Consider the following 22,546-nt stretch of genomic DNA (forward strand, 5'->3'; position numbering starts at 1 on the left):
GGTGAGATTCGCCATCCCCATGTGTTTTAGCGTATTTCAGACCTAACTATTTTAGATTACCTCCAGATGCAGAACTGACTTTAAGTCCTCTGCAATTCTTCTTCAGATGTAATGGTAGATGTAGACTTTTTTTTAAATGGTAGATTAAAAAAAGAAGAATTTTTGGCTGACTAAAATTTTACTGATGAAAAAATGCATCCTAAAATGGCAAAAGCTCTGGTTTATTGATTCCTTTTCTAAAACAAAGCTTCAAATCCACATCCATGGCTAATTCTCATTTTTTTAAAGCTGTTTTATATTTATTATGTTTGTCAAAGAACTGCTATCAGTAAAATGCTGTGAATCTAGCTATCTGGAAGTGTAGAGAAAACTCTTGGAGTGTATCTGAGTCATCTAGGAAAGTCTTGGACCGTGCTTAATTTCCCTGTGCTGTGCAGATCTGAACAACAGAGAAACTGCAGCCCCACATTTGTAGTGATTCATTTCAAATGTGAGTTTGGGCTGATTATTATTGGGGTCCCTGTTCCTAACAGAAGCTTGCCGCCCCTGTGTAGGGAGGGGGCCCCGTGTTCAGAGAGATAGATCCACGCCGGGGTGCCATGGAATGAAATGTTTGAGTCCTGTGAAAGCTTTCCAAGGAAAAGTTGGACGCTGGTACTGATGCAGCAGCTGGCTCTCACAGAAAAGCTGCCAAATGTCTCCTGTCCTCAGAAGCTGTGACTTTCTCTAGCAGTATGCAAGATGCGCCTCTCTTAACCTTGCTTTAACCTGCAAGCTCAATAAGACACAAGCCAAGGTTTTACAGAAAGAATGCTGTATTTCAACTCATTTCTCTCTCTCTCCCTCCCTCCCTCCCTCTCTCTCTTGCATACACACACACACACACACACACATCCACAGATTTCTGAAAGGCCTGTAAGCCTCCCTCTGCCCCTGATGTTCCATACGTTTGAAACTTAAACAGGAAACAGGACCTCTGTTGCTCTGCTGGAATAAACATAAGTACACCGCCCACGAGGTGGAAGAGTATTTGCCTGCAGTGTCACAAAAAACGGAAAACTTCCCCCCCGGATAATAGTTTACTATCAAAAGCTCAAAAAGCAGCGATTGTGATTTAGCGAGTGAAGCTTTTTCTAGTTGGAATAATAGGAATAATTGTGCCCTTTGTTCTTTGTGCATTTGAGATGACACGAGTTTTGTCAGTGAGCCATGCCTCAGAGAGGTACTCTCTCTCTCCCGCATGCTGGGAGAAGCAGTCTTTCATACAGGGGAGAGCTCCATCAGCAGGGAGAGGGAGGCCTCCGCACCCCCTTGGTGATTCACTGTCGGTATTCTTAGTCTCTCCACACGAGCTCTGTATTGTCCCTTATAAGCACAAGAATACGAAACTGTGTCACAAAGCTAACGAATCGTCAGCCTTCGAAAAACTTTTCTATTTTTGGCACCGTTTTTCCTTTGAGCATTTTTTAAGACCGTGCCCGTTTGCGTAGCCTCTGGATGACCCCGTTGTGTGTACAGAAGCACAGAAATGTTGGGGACGGGCGAACCAAAGTAAGCATATAATTCATAACTGCTGTTATTGTTATACAGGGTTGTTAATGTTTACCATTAATAACGGCGGGGCTTTCTGTGTGTAGGTTAGCACAGAGACACTGCCGCGGCCGCTCCGTTGGGCCCGTGCTCAGTCGCGCGCGGCGTACAGCGGCGCGGCGCAGTTTAACGCGCGGCAGTAAAACGAGAAATAAGGGCCTCCTCGTCGGCACGGTTACCGCCTCGCGGCAGATGTGCGTGGCGAGGGCGGCGGAAATAAATGGGCAAATATCCCGTGAAGGAAGGGCCATCAGCGAGGAGCGCAGCTGCAATCAGACTGCAGCGCCCGCGCATATGGGCATGATTAGGCAGATTTACAAAGCAATGCCACACCGCTGCTCCCTATTATTTGAAATTGAAGGCATTAATTAAGGAGAGGACTTCCAGCGAGGAATAACAAATGATCGCAGATTTAAGGAGACACCGACTATAAATCTAAAATAACCCAAGGATCCCTCATTAAACTTTGAAGTCGCCGGCGAAGCGAGTGTACCGCAGCGATACTTGTTAATTCCGATTTAACAAGCCATTAGCAGGAAACGCGCGGAGCGCGAGGAAGTGATGTCATCATGTACAGTCGCACACCCGCTCAGAGGAGCGGCGGAGCCGATAGCGCTAACGTTCCAACCCTCGCAAGCCGCTAGATAGTCGCGGGGTTCCTTTTTTTTAAGCAGCGGAAGATTATTAAGCGCTCCCGCTGTCCGGACCAGTGAGGTTTTCAGTGTCGGGCGATCGCCGGAGGTGGCAGAACGTCTGAGCGGTTATCCAATCGCGTGTTAGACGCGACGGCTGGTAACGGAGCGCCCGGTTGGCCCGCACTGCACCCCCGGCGCCGGGCCCCCGGACGGAAGGAGGAGGAGGACTCCGCGTGTGGCTTATCGCCCGCTAGCACGCGGCGCCGCGATAATGCCATTAATCACTAATTGAGCTTTGCCGTTTTATTTAGTTTTGTGTCGCCGTTCCCCCTCCCGGGAGTTTCCCTTTCATAGCATCGGTCTTATTTCAGAAGTGGGGTTTCTGCAACCGCGCGGACCAACGAGCGCAGCGGCCGCCGATCATTCCCCGACGGCCCGTTCTCCGCCCGCGTCGGCTCCCTGAGAGGGACACCGCCAGCGCCGTCCGCTGGGAACCCGCGTCCTGCAGCGTGCGGCTGAAGCACGCTAACGCTGAATATAACCTTGGGCCGGCGAGCCGCAGTGTGTGTGTGTGTGTGTGTGTGTGTGTGTGTGTGCGTGTGTGCACGTGTGTGTGTGTGTGTGTGTGTGTGTGTGTGTGATATACGGCGTGTGTGTAAACTTCCACAGTGTGAAGAAGAGCCTGCCTGTTTGTCTGATGTCACACTTTCGCCTGTGCTTCCTGATAGGCTAATGCTGCGGGAGGAGGCCCCCAGCGCCCCTCCCAAAAACATCGTGGCCAGCGGCCGGACCAACCAGTCCATCATGGTGCAGTGGCAGCCCCCCCCGGAGCCCGAGCTGAACGGCGTGCTCAGGGGCTACGTGCTCAGGTAAGCCCCGCCTCCCGCGCACAGGCGCTAACCGACACGCCCCTCTCTAACACCCCCGGGCTGTAATAAACATGAGGACAAATGAATAAAGGAGAGGGTTGAGCGTACTGTGCTTCACATTGGTGTGTGTGTGTGTGTGTGACTGGGCTTAATGCCCTCGCCTCACTATTTCTGCCCCATGCAAGAGAGATGCTCTGAGCCTGTGACCCTGCCAGCCCCACCCATATACAGTACAGCACAGAGCCACAGCATGCTGTCTGTCTCAGCCCTCTTCCCTCTGCTTCTACCTGCAGCACCATGATAAAAGTCTAGACTTACCCCTCTGAGGGTGCAGGTTTGATTCTCAGGTGGGACACTGCTGTTGTACCCTTGAGCAGGGTATTTATGCATGGATAGCTTAAGTAAAGTCTGCTGCTGTGTGACTGGAATGTGTTTAATGGAAATGCACACTGTAGATGTCACTGTGGAACAGTGGCTGCTAAATGGCTGAAGAGTGTGTAAAATGTAATGGCCCTGTTGAAACGGCAGACGCAGAGCAGTCAGGTAAATGGAGAGGGGGGAGGCTCAGCAGCGGAGGGAATTGCTGAACGTGGGAGGGGCTCCTAAGACGCACACGCGGCGGGGACCAAGCAGAGAGACCGCGGCGCGCTCCTCCTCCCAGCAGCCCAATGACAGCCCTGGCGCTAACAGCGCCGCGCCCCCGCGCCTCCTCTCTCCCTCTCCTCACGCCGGCCCGGGGGTGCTGATGGAAATGGTTCCTCGGGCGTAATCAGGGGGAAAGATTGCCGCGGTGTTTTGGGCTGCTTGGCGGGATTTGACGGGCAGGCTGAAGTGATTAGGCTGCCCACTTCATCCCCGCAGCTGAGCCTCGTGTGGCAGGGGGACATTTTCCATGTTTTATCCTCACGTTCCGTGTTCCTCAACCCTCTGCAGGCAAACGGCTTTGTTATCACTGCTGATATCTGAAATAAAATAACTATCTACTGTGTTAACCTTGACAGCAGAAAGGGGACTTCCCTTTGCTGCTTTGGGGTTAACAGATAATAGCATGATATTTAATGTGCTGTGAGCACTTGTCAGTAGTAGAGCTGCCATGGAGTATAAGGGAGATTTTTAATTGTAACCATTAATAGTAATAGTGTGTCTGTGTGTGTGTGTGTGTCTGGTGGTGGTGTGTGTGTGTGTGGTGTGTGTGTGTGTGTGTGTCTCATTTGCTTTGGCTCAGGTATCGCCTGGCCGGCCTCCCTGGGGAGTACCAGCAGAAGAACATCAGCAGCCCTGAGATTAACTACTGCCTGATTAGGGATCTGATCATCTGGACGCAGTATGAGATCCAGGTGGCGGCGTACACGGGGGCGGGCCTGGGGGTGTTCAGCCCGCCCGTCACAGAGTACACGCTGCAGGGAGGTGAGTCCCCGGCCTCAGCCCTTAACGCCTCTTCCAGGTTCCCCCCGGAATCCGCCAGTACCGGCCGCGAGCCGCGCTGCCCGCGAACAATCAGAGACGGCCGCCCTCCTAACGGCCCGTCCTCCGCCCTGGGACGGGACGCCCTCGCGGGGAGAGGGGCCCTCCCACTTTGAGGTTAATCTCGTTAGAGGCAATTATCTCAGAGGGCCTCCTCTGACCTTGAGGGCAGGTCATTAGACTCCGCCGGGCGCTGGCGCTCCCCTCTCGCTGTGAGTCACAGCTTTTCATACGTCATTAACCGCGGCACCGTTAGCGGAAGAGATAAAACCCATTAGAACATTTAACTACTGGTCCGATTGGCCGTTTAAATTATTATTTTAAGAAGGGCAAATTTATTGTCTCACAGGCAACGGCGAGCAGAGGCTGTTCATTTATCCGGTTTGTTTTATGTGAAGGCACATCAGGGACGTTGTTGAAAGCTCTCGATATATCCAAGGCAATCAAAGTTTTGGAATTACTGTACCAAGAGTCAAAATCAATCTCAGCGTGGAATCACCGCTAAGTTCTGATTGCCTTCACTTCCTGTGAGTGCTGTCCTGAAGACGCCAGATCACTGGTAATGACAAACTGTAGGTGACCGGGCTGTTGTCTTCCAATGTTTATTTTCAAGATTATAAGTCATGTCCTCTTTTTGTGCTTAAAAACAACCACTGAATTGTTTTTCAAATCTGACAAATCATATGTGTATTTGAAGGAGTGGTCATTCCCAAAGCAAAATGTCTTCCCGGGGGAGATTTTAAGGAGTTACATGGTCGTAACATTTTTAAACTATACCTGCACCGTGCCAGACGCCCGCAGCCTCGGTACTCCAGGGCTGATGCACGAAGCTGAGTAGATGGGTAATTACACACATCATTAATGGCATTGCGGTGTGTGATTGAGGGTGAAAAACAGCCTGTGATCCCTGTCATTAGGGTAGTGCTGCGGCTCTCTCCGTGCGGCGTCTGGAAGGGCCCCCATTATTCCAGATGAGCAGCGGCGGGCTCGGTGCTGCTATTCAAAGGGACTTGGTTAAGAGAAAGGAGCGAGCTCCAAGCCTCGCGTCCCCGAGCTCGGTGCATTTATGGATATGTGAAGTTTCGGTTCTTTGTTTACCTAATTGCTCTTCAGCGGTTCCCGTCTGACTAATGGGCTTTGGGCTCTGGCTTTCTGCTCCGTAGACCTCCGTGTTCCAGCACGCACGCTTCCAGAGGAAGGCTCTCTTGAAAGTTGTCAAAAATTTCCATCTAACGACAGGCAGTTCAGTTTTGGCAGCAAATGGCAACAGGGGTTAGCAGAAAACAGGGAGCGCAGTTGTTGTGAGATGAGTGAATCTGTGCCCTGGTTAGTAAGGTCTGCTCAGAGCCTCCCCAGACACCAGGAGCCGAGCTGCTGGCAGACACACATCACATTTAGGTTTAATGCTCCGTAGTGTTGGCTCACTCGCTTTATTTTGAGTCTGCCTACCAAAAAAAAAAACCCGACCGCTTTCGCAGCTCTCTGTTTTTGCTTTTCCTCTTTTATTTGCCGGTGGATTTACTGACTGCATGTGAAGGGCAAACAAAAAAAACAAACCGCAATCTCAATTCGTGCTATCAGTAAGAACCTTACTGTCTGAACGGACCCCGGCAGAATTGTCAGACCCATTTTGGATGTAAGCATATTATTTGTAAGACCCGTACAGTCTTTATGGAAATGCTATCAGTGTCTCTCGTACAGCGAGCAGGGCAGTTATCGGCCTTGGTCTGGCTTGTCGATGGCCGAGAGCCTTTCGAGCGGCGCGGTTAATTAAGACATTACGGGCCGCGCTCGGCCGGCCCGCAGCCCGCTGTGTCACTGGCTGATAAAGCGCGTCTGCCCGCTGCACCCTGGGAGAGCGCTTCGGGACGCGCGCCGAACGGCACAAGTAAGAGCGTAATTGGATGAGTCCTCACTGCTAGTTTGCTCCCCCTGCAGCGTGATGTCCAGGATTCACTTCACTGGCTCCTCTGCTTTGAACTTCACTTCCCGTCTATTTCCATCACGTCTTCAAACGCACTTTCCTCGAAAATGAGTAAGATGAGAAGATTAGGGGCCTGCTTCTCCTTACAGTGCGTGCGATATATCTTTGTCCTGATCACAGCATACATACATACATACATACATACATAATGTGTTTTTACACACACTGTAACTGTATTTTATATAGCATTTTTGATCATATATTCTCCCTGTTTCACAGTGTGAATTAAAGATACCCAGCGTAGACATGAAGAGGAGCTCGCTGAAACAGAGCTCCCAGAAACGCGCGGCGCTTTATGGGGTTTGACGTTCCCCTTATTCGGCTGTGCGGGGACACGCGCGGCCACTTTATTTATCGCGTTCACCTGCGGTACCCTTGAGAGGGGGGAGGTGTTGTTGGGAGGGTAACTGAAATATGAGGAGGGAGCCGGCTCCTCTGCCGTGTCACTCATGTCAGAAGTGGCCCCGCCCAGCGGAGAGCTGGGGTTACCTGGGTCCGAGTGCACCCCACGGCGAGATGCTGAGGCTCCCGCTGTGAGGCGCCCCAAATAGCACCAACCCGACCGGCCTGGGCCAGCCGGCCTTGCACAGATGTGAATCCTTCCCAGGACTGACGTAGAGCTCTCAGTCTGTGGCCCAATCAGGAGGGAGAGAATCCGGGCGCTGCTTGATCCGTACCGCCTCTGTTTTTAACCCAGGAAGTACTCTCATTTACCACCATTTATTTTTGGATTAGCGTTTTTGGACAGAGAGATTGAGCGGTTTTCTGCTCATTAGCAGTGCAGGCGTTCTTTATACGTGTCATTCATGCTGTTGAGGTGTGATGGCGGTACAGTCTGAAAGCAGGCGGTGGAGAGGGGGCCTGAGGGCTTTTCATCCCGTTGCCGGGGTGTGGGTGCCGATAGGCTGCGCTGTCCCGCATGGCGGGCGTGCGTGCCGTGCTCAGTAATGCATCGCGGGCGCGGGACTCTCTCCGCGGGTCGCGGTTCGGAGGTCGAGGCACTCCGCTGAAACCGCCAGTGAGCGCCCGCGTGTTTACCTCGGGGGCCACAGGTGAGTCAGAGCGACGCGCGCAGGGGACCGTCGGCGCCGCCGCCGCGTGACAGGGCCCCGGGGTGCGGGGAGCGCGGGGGCGGAGGGGTCCGGTCCCCGCGGCGATATCGACCGCGTGTCACACAGCTGTCAGTTTTGGAGCGAGCGCCGCACCCCAGCAGTGACGTGGGCGCAGCGCCGCCTGGTAATGAGTGTCTTTAGCATTCTGCTGAGGGGCCCCTCTCCGTCACACTGACAAGTGGGGGGGATTAGGCCAGCCGGGCCCCCCCACTTGGGCCCTGCGCGTCGGCCGCCGCGTCCCCCCCACCTGGGCCCCGCGCGTCGGCCGCCACGTCCCCCCCCACCTGGGCCCCGCGCGTCGGCCGCCGCGTCCCCCCCCACCTGGGCCCCGCGCGTCGGCCGCCGCGTCCCCCCCCACCTGGGCCCCGCGCGTCGGCCGCCGCGTCCCCCCCCACCTGGGCCCCGCGTGTCGGCCGCCGCGTCCCCCCCCACCTGGGCCCCGCGTGTCGGCCGCCGCATCCCCCCCCACCTGGGCCCCACGCGTCGTCCGTCGCGCCCCCCCCCCCCCCACCTGGGCCCCGCGCATCGTCCGCCGCATCCCCCCCCACCTGGGCCCCGGCCATTAGAACTCAATTAACTCCCCGCTCACCACCGGGTCAGGTGCCGCCGACTATCAGATCAGGCCAAATTGATATTGGACGTTTTTTTTATCACAATCTAATTATCAAACTTTTCCTCCTCCCAAAGCTCTCTGCAGAAACACTGATTTCCCCCCCCTCCTCCTCACAGGGCAGAAAATGAGGTTGGGTTAATTGAAAGCAGGAGATTGCGTGCGTTTTTTTCTCTGAGATGTACAGTTAAGTCGTTCGACGCCTGTTTCCTTTCGGTGGCGATTGCTTCGCTCCGTCTCTCTCTCTGCACTGCGGCCCAGGCCAGTGTGGTGTGTCACATGTTCAATCTGCAGGAAATCAGACTGAGGCTGGCAAACAAGCTTGGCTACTGTACACAGCAGCGGCGGCGGTTTCCATCTGTCCCTTAGACACATAAGCTCAGATAAGCTCTTTGATGCAGTTTGGGTGCCGGGATGTCACAGCGATATTACTTTAGAGGAAGGGCTGAGGCTATGCAGTCACAGTGAAGTGTCTGGCAGACATTTCGGTTCTCTCAAAATCAAAAAGTGTACGTTCTCACTCTGCACTTTGCCGCACTTTAAAGCGGCAGAATAACATCATTACTGGATATTGTGGCTCCCCACCCGTTACACGGCAAATTACTGCCGTGCTTGAGACTGGAGTATGGGCCTCCAGACGCACTCTCCCCGTCGCACAGTCTGCAGAAGCGGGCAATAAAAAAAAGCAGGGATGTGTGCGGAAAGAAGCCGGCCATCTTTAGTTGTGCCGTCCGGCGGAAAGGTGCGAAAGGTGAATCCCGAGGTGGGGCTTACGGCTTGTCTGCACTTTCCTGTCTTTTTTTCAGTGCCAACGGCGCCCCCTCAGGACGTGGAGGCCAAAGCGTTGGACTCAACCACAATCAAGTTCACATGGAACCCTCCCCCGCAGCAGTTCATCAACGGCATCAATCAGGGGTACAAGGTGAGAATGAGCGGCTCTCATTTCGGTTCATAAAGGGACACGCTCCTCATGTTTGCTGCTAGACATACAGGGCCATGGGTTTAGAACAAGGGTAGCAAATCCAGGCCTGGGGGATCGGCGTTTATGCAGGCTTTGGTTTCCACAGGTTACCCTGGCTAAATACGCTAATCAGCTGCATACACCAACACTGATTCACTTGTAGATTTGGTCCCATATCGGTACACAAGAGCAGCCTCATCAAGAAATGTGGCTCAAATGTCAGAAGGCGTAAGTGTTAGAGCTAGCCAAGTAATTAAGGCCTGAAGTTGGCGTGAGAACCAGAAACCGATACGGCCCTTGTTCCCCACCTCTGGTTTAGAAGCTCTGGTACTGTGGCTGCTGTCCCAACTCTCCTCCCATCTGACTGTCAGGTGTGCTCTCCTGTTTCTGCTGTGAAATTTAGCCCTTCTACCCCAATTCCACTGCTCACCTGGAGGCGTCTGTGAAGCAGTGGAAATGAATAGATAGATGAACAAATAAATAAATAAATTAGTTTGGGCACTGGATTTGAAATGCTTGTGTTCTTCTCCGACACTCAAGTGGTAACCTGACAAGATTCCACTAAGCCTCTTAGGCTTGATGAACAATGAAGGCAAGGGAGCTTCTGGCTGTAGGCTGAGCTCCTGCACATTCAGTCTGAGACTAATGCAGATTCAGCCTCAGAAAGGTGCAGTGGACAAGCTTTGCGTTACCTTGGGAAGTCTGACACATGAAGCATCGCTGCCTTCAAGACAACATTGATGTTTCCGTTACACCCGCTGTACTGAAGTCCCAGCACATTTAAGCACATCTGGCAAGAAAAAGACATTTTTAAAGTGAGTCCATCTTTCTGTTCTCTCCCTCTCCAAGCGGTGGTGATACGGGGAAGGGATTCGGCTGTGAGGCATTGTGTGTCTGTTTGGCAGTCTGGTCTGTTTGCGCGTGTGTATGAAACCAGTGGCACGTGATGCTCCAGGTCAGGAGTCACCAGGCTCTGATGTGGAGGACAGCGCATTCACACTGAGAGGACAAGACAGGAAAAATCAAGTTTCCTTTAGAGATTTTTTTCAATCCCACAATGTTCAGCAGCATCCAGCACCTGACCAATCGCCCAGTTCTTGTTATAGTTCCTGTTTCCTGCTGCCTCAGCTTATGCCTATTGACAGCCTTTGTTCCAAACTGAATGAAGCTGCTCTGCTGAATTGCTTTTTGGCAGTCGTGTGAAGCGAAAGATCAGCCAGTGCTCCGCCGCCCGCTCAATACAACTAGAGCCACTTCCCGAGCCGAGCTGCCCGAGAACGCCTGAGAACGATCTTTATTTTCACCTTTATATTAAAAGGCAGATAAAAGACCTGCTTCCCTTTCAGCAAAATGTCTGCCTTATACAGCAGCACTCTAGATATCAGTGAATAATTTTTTTTTTAAAAGGAATGGAATCTTGTCTATACCTCCTCCAAGCAGGTAGCGCTGATCAAGGAGCAATCTGAGCCAGTGCAGAAGACCCTATAACTCCAATCTCCCAAGCACCGCTGCTAAATTACAGTTATTGAACAGGAGCGTGGCCGAGAAGAACAATTTCATCTGGAGTAAGTTGGAGACGCTCCTTAAAGTTCAAATTTGAAAGGGTCGATGGCATCATGCGATTGACTGCGGCGCGACAGGAAATCCATGCTCGCAGACCCCCCGGGGGACGCGTGAGAGAAACAGGCCGGGGGGCTCTTTTAGAGACTCTAAAGTCCGCCTGTCGTTCCCAGCGAGGGCTTTACGTCTGACCCCACAGCCTGAGGCTCATTAAGCAGCAAGCAGTGCCATTTCACCGTTGACTTATAACGACCCCTCCCCCCCTCTCCTCACACACGCAGCTCCTGGCGTGGCCGGAGCAGTTTCCGGACAGCGTCACCGTGGTGACCATCACGCCGGACTTCCACGGGGCGCGGCACCTGGGCCACGTGAGCGGGCTGAGGAAGTTCACCTGGTACCTGACGTCGGTGCTGTGCTTCACCACGCCGGGGGACGGGCCCAGCAGCCCCCCGCAGCTGGTGCAGACCCACGAGGACGGTGAGCGCCGCCGTCGGCTTCCGCTCGGCTTCTGCTCTCTCACCTGCGCTCTCGCCCGCCTGCTCTCTCACCTGCCTGCTCTCACTCTCGCTCTATCTCACCCGCTCTCTCGCTCGCCCGCATGCGGGCTCGCCCGCCCACCCACTCTCTCTCACCTGCTCTGTCGCCCGCCTGCTCTCTCTTGCGCTCTCTCACCTGCCCGCGTGCTCGCTCTCTCTCGCCCACCCGCTCTCTCTCACCCGCTGTCGCCCGCCTGCTCTCTCTCGCACTCTCTCTCACCCGCTCTCTCGCCCGTCCGCACGCTCGCTCTCTCTCTCTCACCCACTCTCTCACCCGCCCTCTCGCCCGCCCGCGCGCTCGCTCTCTCTCTCTCACCCGCTCTCTCGCCCGCCCGCGCACTCGCTCTCTCTCTCTCACTCGCTCTCTCTCTCTCACCCACTCTCTCACCCACTCTCTCACCCGCTCTCTCGCCCGCCCGCACACACGGATTCTGCCCAGGCAATTTTCCGTCGCTCTTTTTTCCCTCTCGCCCCTCCGGGCACTTCATCTCTCTGCCTCATTTTTGGTGCTTTGTATTTCGGTCGTGGCTGCACTTTGTTTCCCTCCCCTCCGAAAATCTGCAATCTGCTGCGGTAATTGGTGTGCGCCGCTGTAAAAAGAGACTTCACTTTCACAGCCAGCCAGATCCGCTATAACCGCTCAGGCTGTTCTGGCATGTGCAGACAATACGAGTAACTTTAAATGGAGGGACAATTAAAATGCTGTGCATTATCTTTGAAGAGCGAAGGATGTTTGAATTGCTGGAGCACTGGTGTGAACGCTGCGTTCGCTGTGGTGTTTATGATCGTATCAAAAGGAAGCTGTGTTCTGTGTGTTTGACTGCGATTCATGTGAACTCTCGCATCATTTTCAGTATTAGTTTAGAGCTGCAGTATTATATTCTGGTTCGATGCACTTAAATTTAAATTAAAGAGGTTTTACAGTATGTGTGTATGATTTAAATATTTATATATATTTTTTAAAAACTGGTTTTCTTTACAGATTTACATTACTCTCCAGAACTGTCTTATAAAAAGGTTGAAAATAGCTTGCAGAAAATCCAGAGATAAAGTAGGATTTGAAAACGTGTGTCGCTCAATGGAATAGATCATGCATGTATCTGCCCCCCCTCCCCCTGCTTAAACCACATTACTCTATTGATTAATGATTCATCTTCTTATGGCTGCTTAACACTGTAGTGCTTTTTTCTTTTTCCCAGTTGCCCTGACGTACAGTATGCTGTTCATTTTATGACCACATTTGGTATTCTTTCAACAGAATACCAAATATGGACAAGCAGTGGCATATTCAAGTTTTACTCTCACAGCACCACTTTAATGCTTCTATTAATAATAAGGACAAGTGTAATATTCATTGTATAATTTGTGTGTCACATCAGCAGACTGATAGTAGTGCCTTTAGACAGTGCGGTATCATATTTCTATGATAAATCTATTTATAAGGATCAAACTGTGCTGGGTTCCATTCTCCAGCTGCACTGCACAAGAATTTTCTAATGGTTGTTTTGTGTGTGTGCACTTGTTTGAATGTGTGTGCGCGTTTCTGTGTGTCTGTGTGTGTGTGTGTGTGTGTGTGTGTGTTTGCGTCTATGTGTGCATGCATGTTTGTGTGCATGTGTGCGGTTGGGTATGTGTGCGTGTGTGTGTCTGTTTGCGTCTGTGTGTGCGTGCATGTGTGTGTGCATGTGGTTGGGTATGTTTGTGCGTGCGTTTGTGTGTGTGTGTTTGTGTGCATTTGCACATGTCTGTATGTGTCTGTGTGCATGTGTTTGCATCTATGTGTGCGTGCATGTGTGTGTGCATGTGGTTGGGTGTGTTTGTGTGTGTGTGTTTGTGTGCATTTGCACATGTCTGTATGTGTCTGTGTGCGTGTGTTTGTGTGTTTGTGTGCATTTGCACATGTCTGTATGTGTCTGTGTGCGTGTGTTTGTGTGCATTTTCACATGTCTGTATGTGTCTGTGTTTGTGTGCATTTGCACATGTCTGTATGTGTCTGTGTGCGTGTGTTTGTGTGCATTTGCACATGTCTGTATGTGTCTGTGTGCGTGTGTTTGTGTGCATTTGCACATGTCTGTATGTGTCTGTGTGCATGTGTTTGCATCTATGTGTGCGTGCATGTGTGTGTGTGTTTGTGTGCATTTGCACATGTCTGTATGTGTCTGTGTGCGTGTGCTTGTGTGTTTGTGTGCATTTGCACATGTCTGTATGTGTCTGTGTGCGTGTGTTTGTGTGCATTTTCACATGTCTGTATGTGTCTGTGTTTGTGTGTTTGTGTGCATTTGCACATGTCTGTATGTGTCTGTGTGCGTGTGTTTGTGTGCATTTGCACATGTCTGTATGTGTCTGTGTGCGTGTGTTTGTGTGCATTTGCACATGTCTGTATGTGTCTGTGTGCGTGTGTTTGTGTGCATTTGCACATGTCTGTATGTGTCTGTGTGCGTGTGTTTGTGTGCATTTGCACATGTCTGTATGTGTCTGTGTGCGTGTGTTTGTGTGCATTTGCACATGTCTGTATGTGTCTGTGTGCGTGTGTTTGTGTGCATTTGCACATGTCTGTATGTGTCTGTGTGCGTGTGTTTGTGTGTTTGTGTGCATTTGCACATGTCTGTATGTGTCTGTGTGCGTGTGTTTGTGTGCATTTTCACATGTCTGTATGTGTCTGTGTTTGTGTGTTTGTGTGCATTTGCACATGTCTGTATGTGTCTGTGTGCGTGTGTTTGTGTGCATTTTCACATGTCTGTATGTGTCTGTGTTTGTGTGTTTGTGTGCATTTGCACATGTCTGTATGTGTCTGTGTGCGTGTGTTTGTGTGCATTTGCACATGTCTGTATGTGTCTGTGTGCGTGTGTTTGTGTGCATTTGCACATGTCTGTATGTGTCTGTGTGCGTGTGTTTGTGTGCATTTGCACATGTCTGTATGTGTCTGTGTGTGTGTGTTTGTGTGCATTTGCACATGTCTGTATGTGTCTGTGTGTGTGTGTTTGTGTGCATTTGCACATGTCTGTATGTGTGTGTTTGTGTGCATTTGCACATGTTTGTATGTGTCTGTGTGCGTGTGTTTGCGTGCTGTTTCAGCCCCTGGCCCGGTGGGTCACCTGAGCTTCACAGAGATCTTGGACACCTCTCTGCGGGTCAGCTGGCAGGAGCCTGTTGAAAAGAACGGCATCATCACAGGTTAGGCTCCTCCCCCACCACCTGCGCAGACGGGTCCCAGCGCACTTCCCTCTCTCCAGTCTCTGCATTCCTATGCATGGGGCGCCACAGAGGTGGCGAGCTGAGCCCTGCAAATTTGCACACTGGGCCTTTGAAGTCCTTGCTTTTCTTCTTGTCCTATCTCCTCCCGTTCCCCCTGGCCCTGTACGATCAGACTCTGGTCTGTGCTACTGCCTTTTTGAGAACGCATTCATTTTCTATGAAAACTAAACCAAACATACACACAGCTCCATACCCTGTTATCATACTCTTTAAAAAAAGATAAAAATAGAAATACATATCATATAATGATGAAACACCATGAAATGCGTTTCCCCTGTCATAAAATTAATGTAGTTGCATGAGGAAATGCTTGTTTTAATCCCCAGCTATTCATATCCAGATCTTGATTTCCAAGTGTGGATTTTTTGCTAGTGCTTCTTTTGTGTCCCTTTCAAAGTGATTTATTGCGCATTGAAATATTTTTTTGTCCCAATATAAAGTCAGATCTGGCTCCCATCTGCTTAAATTTGCCTTAACATTGTATTACTGCGTGCAGAGGTAGGTTTTTTTGAAAGGTGTTCCATTTTAATTTAGCAAGAATTCCGAGTTGTAACAGCTGTTTTAATGAATACGGTTCTATTTAACACTTCATTGGGTTTTTGCACCAAGGCCATTAACTAACATCATTGTTTGAGGTATCAAGGCAGAAATATTGCTCTCTCTTTTCACAGCCTTGTTTTTTAAGGGATGGCTCCGGCAGTACTGTACCTCTTTATATACGCGCTGTGTGCAGTAACCCAGCAAGTTACCATCAGGAAACAATTCATCAGACACTTTAACTGAGGGAAGATCAAACGCACCCAATTTAGCAAAGGTTATGTGCAAACACATGTTGTTCCACCAGAAGGAGTAAAAAAAGAGCAAAAAAGCATCTGGTAGCCATTAAAGGGTAGGAGAGTAAAGAAGCAGAGAAGTGAGCGAGATTGGATGTAGATTAAATTGAAATGATTCGGGGCAGTGGTCATCGTCGGGGGGGACACACGGCATTGTTTTCTCCCCGAGCGCTGGCCATTCCTGCTTCTTGTCTCCCAGTGCAAACTTTGATGTATGAGAGGCTGAATGTGAAAGGACAGTCTGTGATTGGAAACAGTGCTGACTGAAGGGGAATATACTCCTGATAAACAGCAAATTATACAGGACCTCTGCCGGCTATTAGTCTCTGTTAGACACAGGTCCAGGAGTAGTGTCCAAAGTCCAGATAACGTGCCTTTTCATGTGAGTGCGGTTCCATATTTCGCCTGCAGGGTCACTAATATTGGAGCCCATTTTTTTCATTTCGCAGCTCGCTCCAGAGGAATTGAATTTGAACCATTCAGCCAGGCCGAGCCATTACACTGCATTAAGTGTTTTAGTGTTAGCTGTGTGTTAGCTGAAAGTTCACGTGCTGTCTAGGCCTGTGGCAGAAGATAAACTACCGTAACCATTTACCATTAAATAACACTCAACTTACCAAAATGGGGGAATTTTTTTCCCTTTTATTCCTTTTCTTATTTCACAAATCCACCGTGTGTGTGTGTGTGTGTGCGTGAGTGTGTGTGTAAGACCCTCAGTGAGAAAGCTGGCTTGGCTGAGGGAGTCGTGTGGGGCCGATTGATAGGTAGCTGAAGGCTGGGTGGATTTCCTGTTTTCTCGTTAGCTCTTCGGGGCCCTCAGGTTCCCTTAGTAAGATCCTTGACTCCTCCTCCTCATTGGTAGATTGGAGCGTCCGGCCCCTCCCCCCGCTCAGCGTTTGCTCTGCTCCCGCAGGCTACCTGGTGTCCTGGGAGGTGCAGGGGCTCAACTCCTCCCGGGTGTCCCGCACGCTTCCCAACACCACGCTGGAGTACAAGGTGACGGGCCTCACCTCCCTCACCACCTACACCCTGGAGGTGGCCGCCATCACCCAGGCCGGGATGGGGACCCCCACCTCCTCCACCATCTCCTCCGGGGTCCCGCCAGGTCAGTGCCGCTGGGTTGGGGACGCCGCTTCACGAGGGGCTCTCGACTCCCTGCTTGTTGATTCAGGGAGAGCATGTAGCGCTTCCAGCCGCTGCAGTTATTCAGCGTCTCGGTGCTTTTTTTTTGTCTCGTCTTCCTGCTTGTCTTATTTCCACAAGTAAAACTCCCGAGCCTTTGTTTATCCCCGGAAATCTCCCTCTTTAGTCAGTTGCATTTCAGTAGGCTCGTGTTTGGCAGACAGCAGTCTTTAGCTTTGCACATGGATCAGTATGAAAATGAATAATGATCCCTTAAGCTGCCATTGTCTTTATGGAAGCTGATAAGTCGCTATTTTTGCTCAGCCATGAATCAAAAATCGCACATAGAGAAGTAGTATTAATTTAAACTAGCTTAGAGGCGCTGTGTTTGTCAGTGTAAAATGATGTATGTGTGATTCTGGCTAAAAGCCAAGCTGCAGCCATTATGCCTGTTGATAAACTGCAAATTGTAAGTCATGACAGAACCAAAGAGTGCTACACAGCTCAGTGGGGACTTTATGGAGATGAAACAGCTATTTTCAGATATTGAGTTTGCTCCCTTTGATTAAAGTTAAAGGGGGAAGCGTTATTAAAAATAAAAGCATGCATAAATGTTCTCCTTTGCACACGTGAAATCCCGCAGCTGGAAAATGTACCCTTATCGTGAAGCCTCACATGCCACATGCTGTCTGCAGTGCTGTTCACTTGAATGAATTGTTCATTTGTGTTGATGTTTTTCTGTATGAAACCATGTCCATAAAAGTCTGCTGTTATTGTTGAAAATCAGAACTTCCCGGACCTCCATCAAACCTTGTTATCTCCAACATAAGCCCCCGTTCTGCCACACTGAAGTTCCGGGCAGGGGATGATGGGAAGACATCTATCTCCAAATGGATTGTTGAGGGCCAGGTCAGTGGAGAGATTGAATGTGACTTTGGTTCCCTGCCTTGTAATCGATAATGTCAAAACGAAATCATGGAGGTACATCAAATGAATAAACTTGGTTCTGTGGCAAACGTTTTGTCTTGCTGTGGTGCACAGCGTGTGCCATATTTCATCTTTTGTTTTTTGTCACGTTGAAGATGTTAGTACTTTTTTATTTATTTTTATTTTTTGAAGTTATAGACTACATGTTACTGAGAGGTTCCAAATATGTGTCTCTTGGTTGTAAGTGAAACTTGAGGTGCTTATTCATGGATTTGAAGTTGAATGGACTTTTCCACATGCCAAACAGTTTTTTCCCACATCTGAAAGCTCTGAAATTAGTTTGTTTTGCAGTTTTCTGTCTGTCACTGTAAAGATTAACTCTATCAGAGCTAAATATTTCACATTAAAGCACTACATCAACATAATTTGGAGGCATTAAGAAATTAGCTGTTTGATTAACTTTGATTAACACAGTGATTTAGAATCACTCTGGTTTCCATACATGGTTTGGGTCTAACTTTGATGATTAAGGGTATTACTGCATTTGCCTTGTAGTGTATCCTGGAATATTGATGGATGGAATTACTTGGCTCAGAAATAAGGGCAGTTTAAGTGAAAGGCTATTTAAGCAACCACGGCCAGTGCCAGGTTCCCTGGGAATATTGCTTGCAATAAAACCATGCATATTTAAAATACGTGTAAACAAATCCATGCATTTCACTTCTCTACTAACAGTTGCGTTTTTATTTGAGGCAAATACCAAAGAAATCTAGCCAAGCTTAGTATTCCTGCACGTGTACGTGCTTTAATGTTAAATTTTCTCACTCTGCTTTGATTTTAGGTTGGCAGGCTTCATTTCATTTCTTCCCCACGGAGAACCCAACTCGTTCTTATGACTGCTGAACAGCAAAGCAATCTATCAACTTAAATTAAAAACATTTTATGTAAGGCTATGCCGAGGGGGCCTTGATTTGTGTCAATTTCACAAATACATCCACAGCTTAGGATGCATAAATGCGATCACTGATATTAATGGATTAAGCCAGGATGAGCCGCCCCACATCCAGAGTGCCCGTAAGGCCTCCAGTGGAGGGCTTCTGTCGCATATACCAAGAACCAGGCTGCTAAAGGCTGCTTTGGTAACCGCTTATGAAAGAAAGCCCAATGTCCTGAGATGTGTTTTCAAGCCTTTATTATAGTACTGAAAGGCACTTAATGTGCAAAGGAATGAACAGCTTTTAGATGGGGCTGTTGAATTCAGGTTGTAATAGTTCTGCTTTTATGGTGTCACTCGTATGTCATTGACATCGTATCAATCAGTCTGTGATCATCACACAGTCAGGAACAGTGTGCCTTCCCCTTTGATCCTGATGCTTACATGAAGAATATTTTTGCTATTTACTCATTTTCTATAAATGTGACCACCTGAAACCTTTAATATGGTATATAAATAACAGAAAAAGGAATTGTTTCTCAGTTGTTATTCAAAGTATTATTCAGTACTCAGTATTATTCAAAGTAAATTGCATGTTGCTGTTGCAATGGTTGTTTTCCCTCTCAGCGTTTCCGCTGGTAAGGTTTTGCCGTGGCGCCTTGCCGCCACACCATAATAATAAATAAAAAAAATTAAAATTAAATAAATATATATATACTGTATATAGCCTATATATTAAAATCATAAATTAAAAATTTTCTAAATATTTCTGCCTAAATGCGTTTCAAATCCATACTGTCGCGTCCACATATTTATTTTCAAAAAGAGCCTAGGCCGCGCGCTCCGTGCTTGCTCCTTTCTGAGGTGGTCGGAAGACTTGTAGCGCGCGAATGTCGCACGGTCTGGCACTTTTTTTTTCTTTAGCCACCGAAAGACAAGGAAAAGGTAGGTAGCGGCGCTTCAAATATTACAAACATACCATAGTGTTAACCAGTGTTTTAATTGGACCAAACTAAGTGCCGATACCTAATATATACATACTGTTTAAAATAAATGAATGTTGGTAATCAAAAGAAGAGTCGGTACTCATATACAAGTCCCGACAGCTCCTGCCCATCTGAAGCGCTGGCGTTAACTATCATTCGGTGATGACAACTGGCGGATCCTAACTCTGTTCGGGAAAGGGGAATGCCTCATGCAGTTGTCTGATCGGACAAGTAAAAAATAAATGCGATAAATATGTAACGTTATCTGAAAATAAACAGTGTTTGTTTGAGCCGAAACGGAACCTGTTCCAGTTGAGCTACGTAGGTAACGCGCCTACCATTTTTTAAAAATCTAGAGCTACTGTTATAATGGTACAATACATCTGATTAAAATGGTGACCTGGAGAAGCCCGTCGGATGTCGCAGCCGCAAATTGTTGGCAAATCGCCAAAACAGAGCGAATTAAAAAAAAAAAAAAAAAAAAAAGAGGGCATTTTAAATGTTTGAGTGATTCAACTACTTCCATTTCCATACTACAACATGGTGATTTTTCCCATGAAAACAAAAGGGAAAGTGTTTCTTTTTAAGGTTTTGTGAATGTAGTGAGCTAGCAAAACTGAGAGTTAGGCTACAGTTGCTACAGCTGACAAAGAGGGCTGCATTCTAATGATGATTATCATTATAACGAGAGGAGCAGTCTCACAAGCTGCTGCAGTGTCCAGAAATGAATACAGATAAAACTAGCTAATAAAAAATACATTAATCAAGCATCTAAGTTAGTTAGGAAATTTCTGTATCATGCTTCTCAGTAGAATTAGAATGTAACAGAACAGAATCTTTAAAACCATTTTTCTTTTTCCTTTTTTTTTGCATGGACAATGCATGTAAACTCTGTCATTGAGTGTGAGAGAGACAGAGAGAGAGGGCTTTGAATGTGGACCCAGCTCAAATTATATCGTTAAATAAAAAGATAAAACATTCTAACTAAGTACTATTTTGTCATGGTAACTGAGTTAATTTAGCTGAAGTGTCCTTTTTAAAGTGCAATATGTAACTTTTCTTGAGTATCAATTTTGGTTATATAGTCCTCTATTCTTGAAGATAGAACTTCTAGATGGACAATGTGCTCTTTTAATTGTTCTCACCCCACCATAACTCAAAATACAGGCCTATTTTGCTTCAATATTTACAAACAATATAAGGGTTAACAAACCTTTTATGGTTTTAAAGTACATCTAAAACTACTTTTTACCTCTTGCAAACTGCTATTCCTTGTATCAAGAGCTCATCAGAGCTATAAGATAGATTTAGATATAAAAAAATAAAACCTCAAGAGGTTATGTTTTCATAGTCTTAAACTTTTTTGCCTTTGCTACACCCCCCCCCCTTTCGAACACCCACCACCACACCAAGAGATCAATTCCACAGGAAACACTGCCTCTTAATACACTGGATTAATATTCAGTCAGTTTATAGAGTTTTCAGGGAGTCCTCTTGATGCAGTTATTGCAGAAACGAGTTTATTAAAATCGCACGATTTGCAGTAAATGCGCTGATGTAGCGTAATTTGTGCCGTCCGTGCCTGGTTTCAGTGTTTTCTGTTTTCTGAGTCGATCCGGTGCGGCTGCGCTACGGTGGCCCAAATGGCGGCTCTGCGGTGGGCTCTCTTCAGCCTGCGTGTGACGCAGCGTGATGAAGAGATTAATCCTGCTCAGAACAGATATTTATCAATAATCCCGCTTTGTACCGCGAGACACTTTGATTATTTTGACCTTGCGGGAGATATCAGCCGCCGGCCCTAATTCAGCGCCTCGCAGGCCGAGGAGCCGGGGCGGCGTGAGTCACAGATAAACAGGATCTATATTCGCGCAGGGCGTAAAATATGGCTGCAGTTACCAGTTTAAGATGCCTCCACTCTCCAATATATCACGCTGACACGCAGGCTTACTGTACCACAGGCTCTGGTCTTTACGGAGCCCGCAGTGAGAAATTTGCCGTTATGCTTTTAAAGCCCTGCTCTCCCCCGCTCTTTGCGGTTTCTGGAGCTGAGAGTTCTCGGCGTGGCCCCGTGTCTCCCTGGCCCGAGGCCGGTCGGAGCCCAATCTCCTGGAGGCGGCGCGTTCTCCGCCGTCTCCAAAGACACGCTCGCGCAAGGAGGCCCCGCCGTCCCTGGGGAGGCGTGGGAGGGCCAAGCCGGAAAAAAAGGAGCCAGTGCGCTTTCAAAAAAAAAAACTTTACAAATGTAGTTGTGAGAGGTGCTCCAGGCCTGGTCTCCAGGGCTTATGCCTGCCACTGCGTGCCCTTGTGCTGCTTCAGACACCTTGGGCTGTGAACCAGCGCAGAAGTGTGAGTGAAGCTGCAGTTAATGAGGAAATGTTTTCACTCTTTTAGTCATTAATGATAAACTAGTGCTGGAGATGGAATGGGGGGGAGGCAGCAGGCATGGCAGAGAGTTCGCTAGTTCCTGTTTTAACAGGCTGCTGTGACTGCAGCTAGCTGGCTGTGTGAGGCTCGCATCACGTGTTTGCACGTGTGAGTGTGTGAATGGGTGCGTGCGCCAGTATGTGAGTGTTTGTGTGTGTGTGTATGTATGTGTGTGGGTGTGAGTGCGTGTGTGTTTGAGCTCTACCCCAGCTCTAGCCCACAGTGCCCCAGGTGGTGTGCTAGGACAGGGCAGCATGGCACAGATGGTCAGTCCCTCTCAGCGGTGCCCTGTGGCACTGTGCTGGACCAGCCCGAGGCCGGGCTGTGACACATGTGACATATCCTGACCCTGCGCTTCCCCTCCCACAGGTGGGGGGCATCGGCGAGGAGGACGAGTGGAAGGTCCTGTACGAAAAAGAGAACGAGCCAGACGCCCAGGTGCTAGAAATCCCCAACCTTACCCCCTTCACCCACTACAGGTGAGTATGCGCCCTGTGTGCCAGTCAGACAGGTAGCCTGCAATAGTCTGTGTGTGTGTGTGTGTGTACGTGCTTGTGTGTTTGGCTTGGCATAAGTTAGGTCAGAATAGTGTTCATTGTGTGAACTGAACTGTGTCCTTGGCTAGAAATAGCTGTACAAAATAAGTATTGTATCTTATTGAACCTGTGTCTTGTAGTTGTCCATGACCATGAAATGCACATTTGTACGTCGCTTTGGATAAAAGCGTCTGCTAAATAAATGTAA

The 22,546-nt window shown here is 48.9% G+C and overlaps 1 protein-coding gene across 5 annotated transcripts in view; it reads left to right on the forward strand.

The window, feature by feature from the left end:
• sdk1b (sidekick cell adhesion molecule 1b) overlaps positions 1–22,546 on the forward strand; it is a 351,675-nt gene that overhangs the window by 276,581 nt on the left and 52,548 nt on the right. For all 5 annotated transcript variants that reach the window (XM_035405015.1, XM_035405016.1, XM_035405017.1 and 2 more), the window contains 8 exons: positions 2,954–3,094; positions 4,320–4,501; positions 9,071–9,186; positions 11,067–11,262; positions 14,397–14,495; positions 16,323–16,514; positions 17,319–17,440; positions 22,172–22,281. In XM_035405015.1, coding sequence (XP_035260906.1) covers positions 2,954–3,094; positions 4,320–4,501; positions 9,071–9,186; positions 11,067–11,262; positions 14,397–14,495; positions 16,323–16,514; positions 17,319–17,440; positions 22,172–22,281 — 1,158 coding nt within the window. The remainder of the gene's footprint in view (positions 1–2,953; positions 3,095–4,319; positions 4,502–9,070; positions 9,187–11,066; positions 11,263–14,396; positions 14,496–16,322; positions 16,515–17,318; positions 17,441–22,171; positions 22,282–22,546) is intronic.

This window comes from Anguilla anguilla, chromosome 2 (genome assembly GCF_013347855.1).
Source record: "Anguilla anguilla isolate fAngAng1 chromosome 2, fAngAng1.pri, whole genome shotgun sequence".
Classification (NCBI taxonomy): domain Eukaryota; kingdom Metazoa; phylum Chordata; class Actinopteri; order Anguilliformes; family Anguillidae; genus Anguilla; species Anguilla anguilla.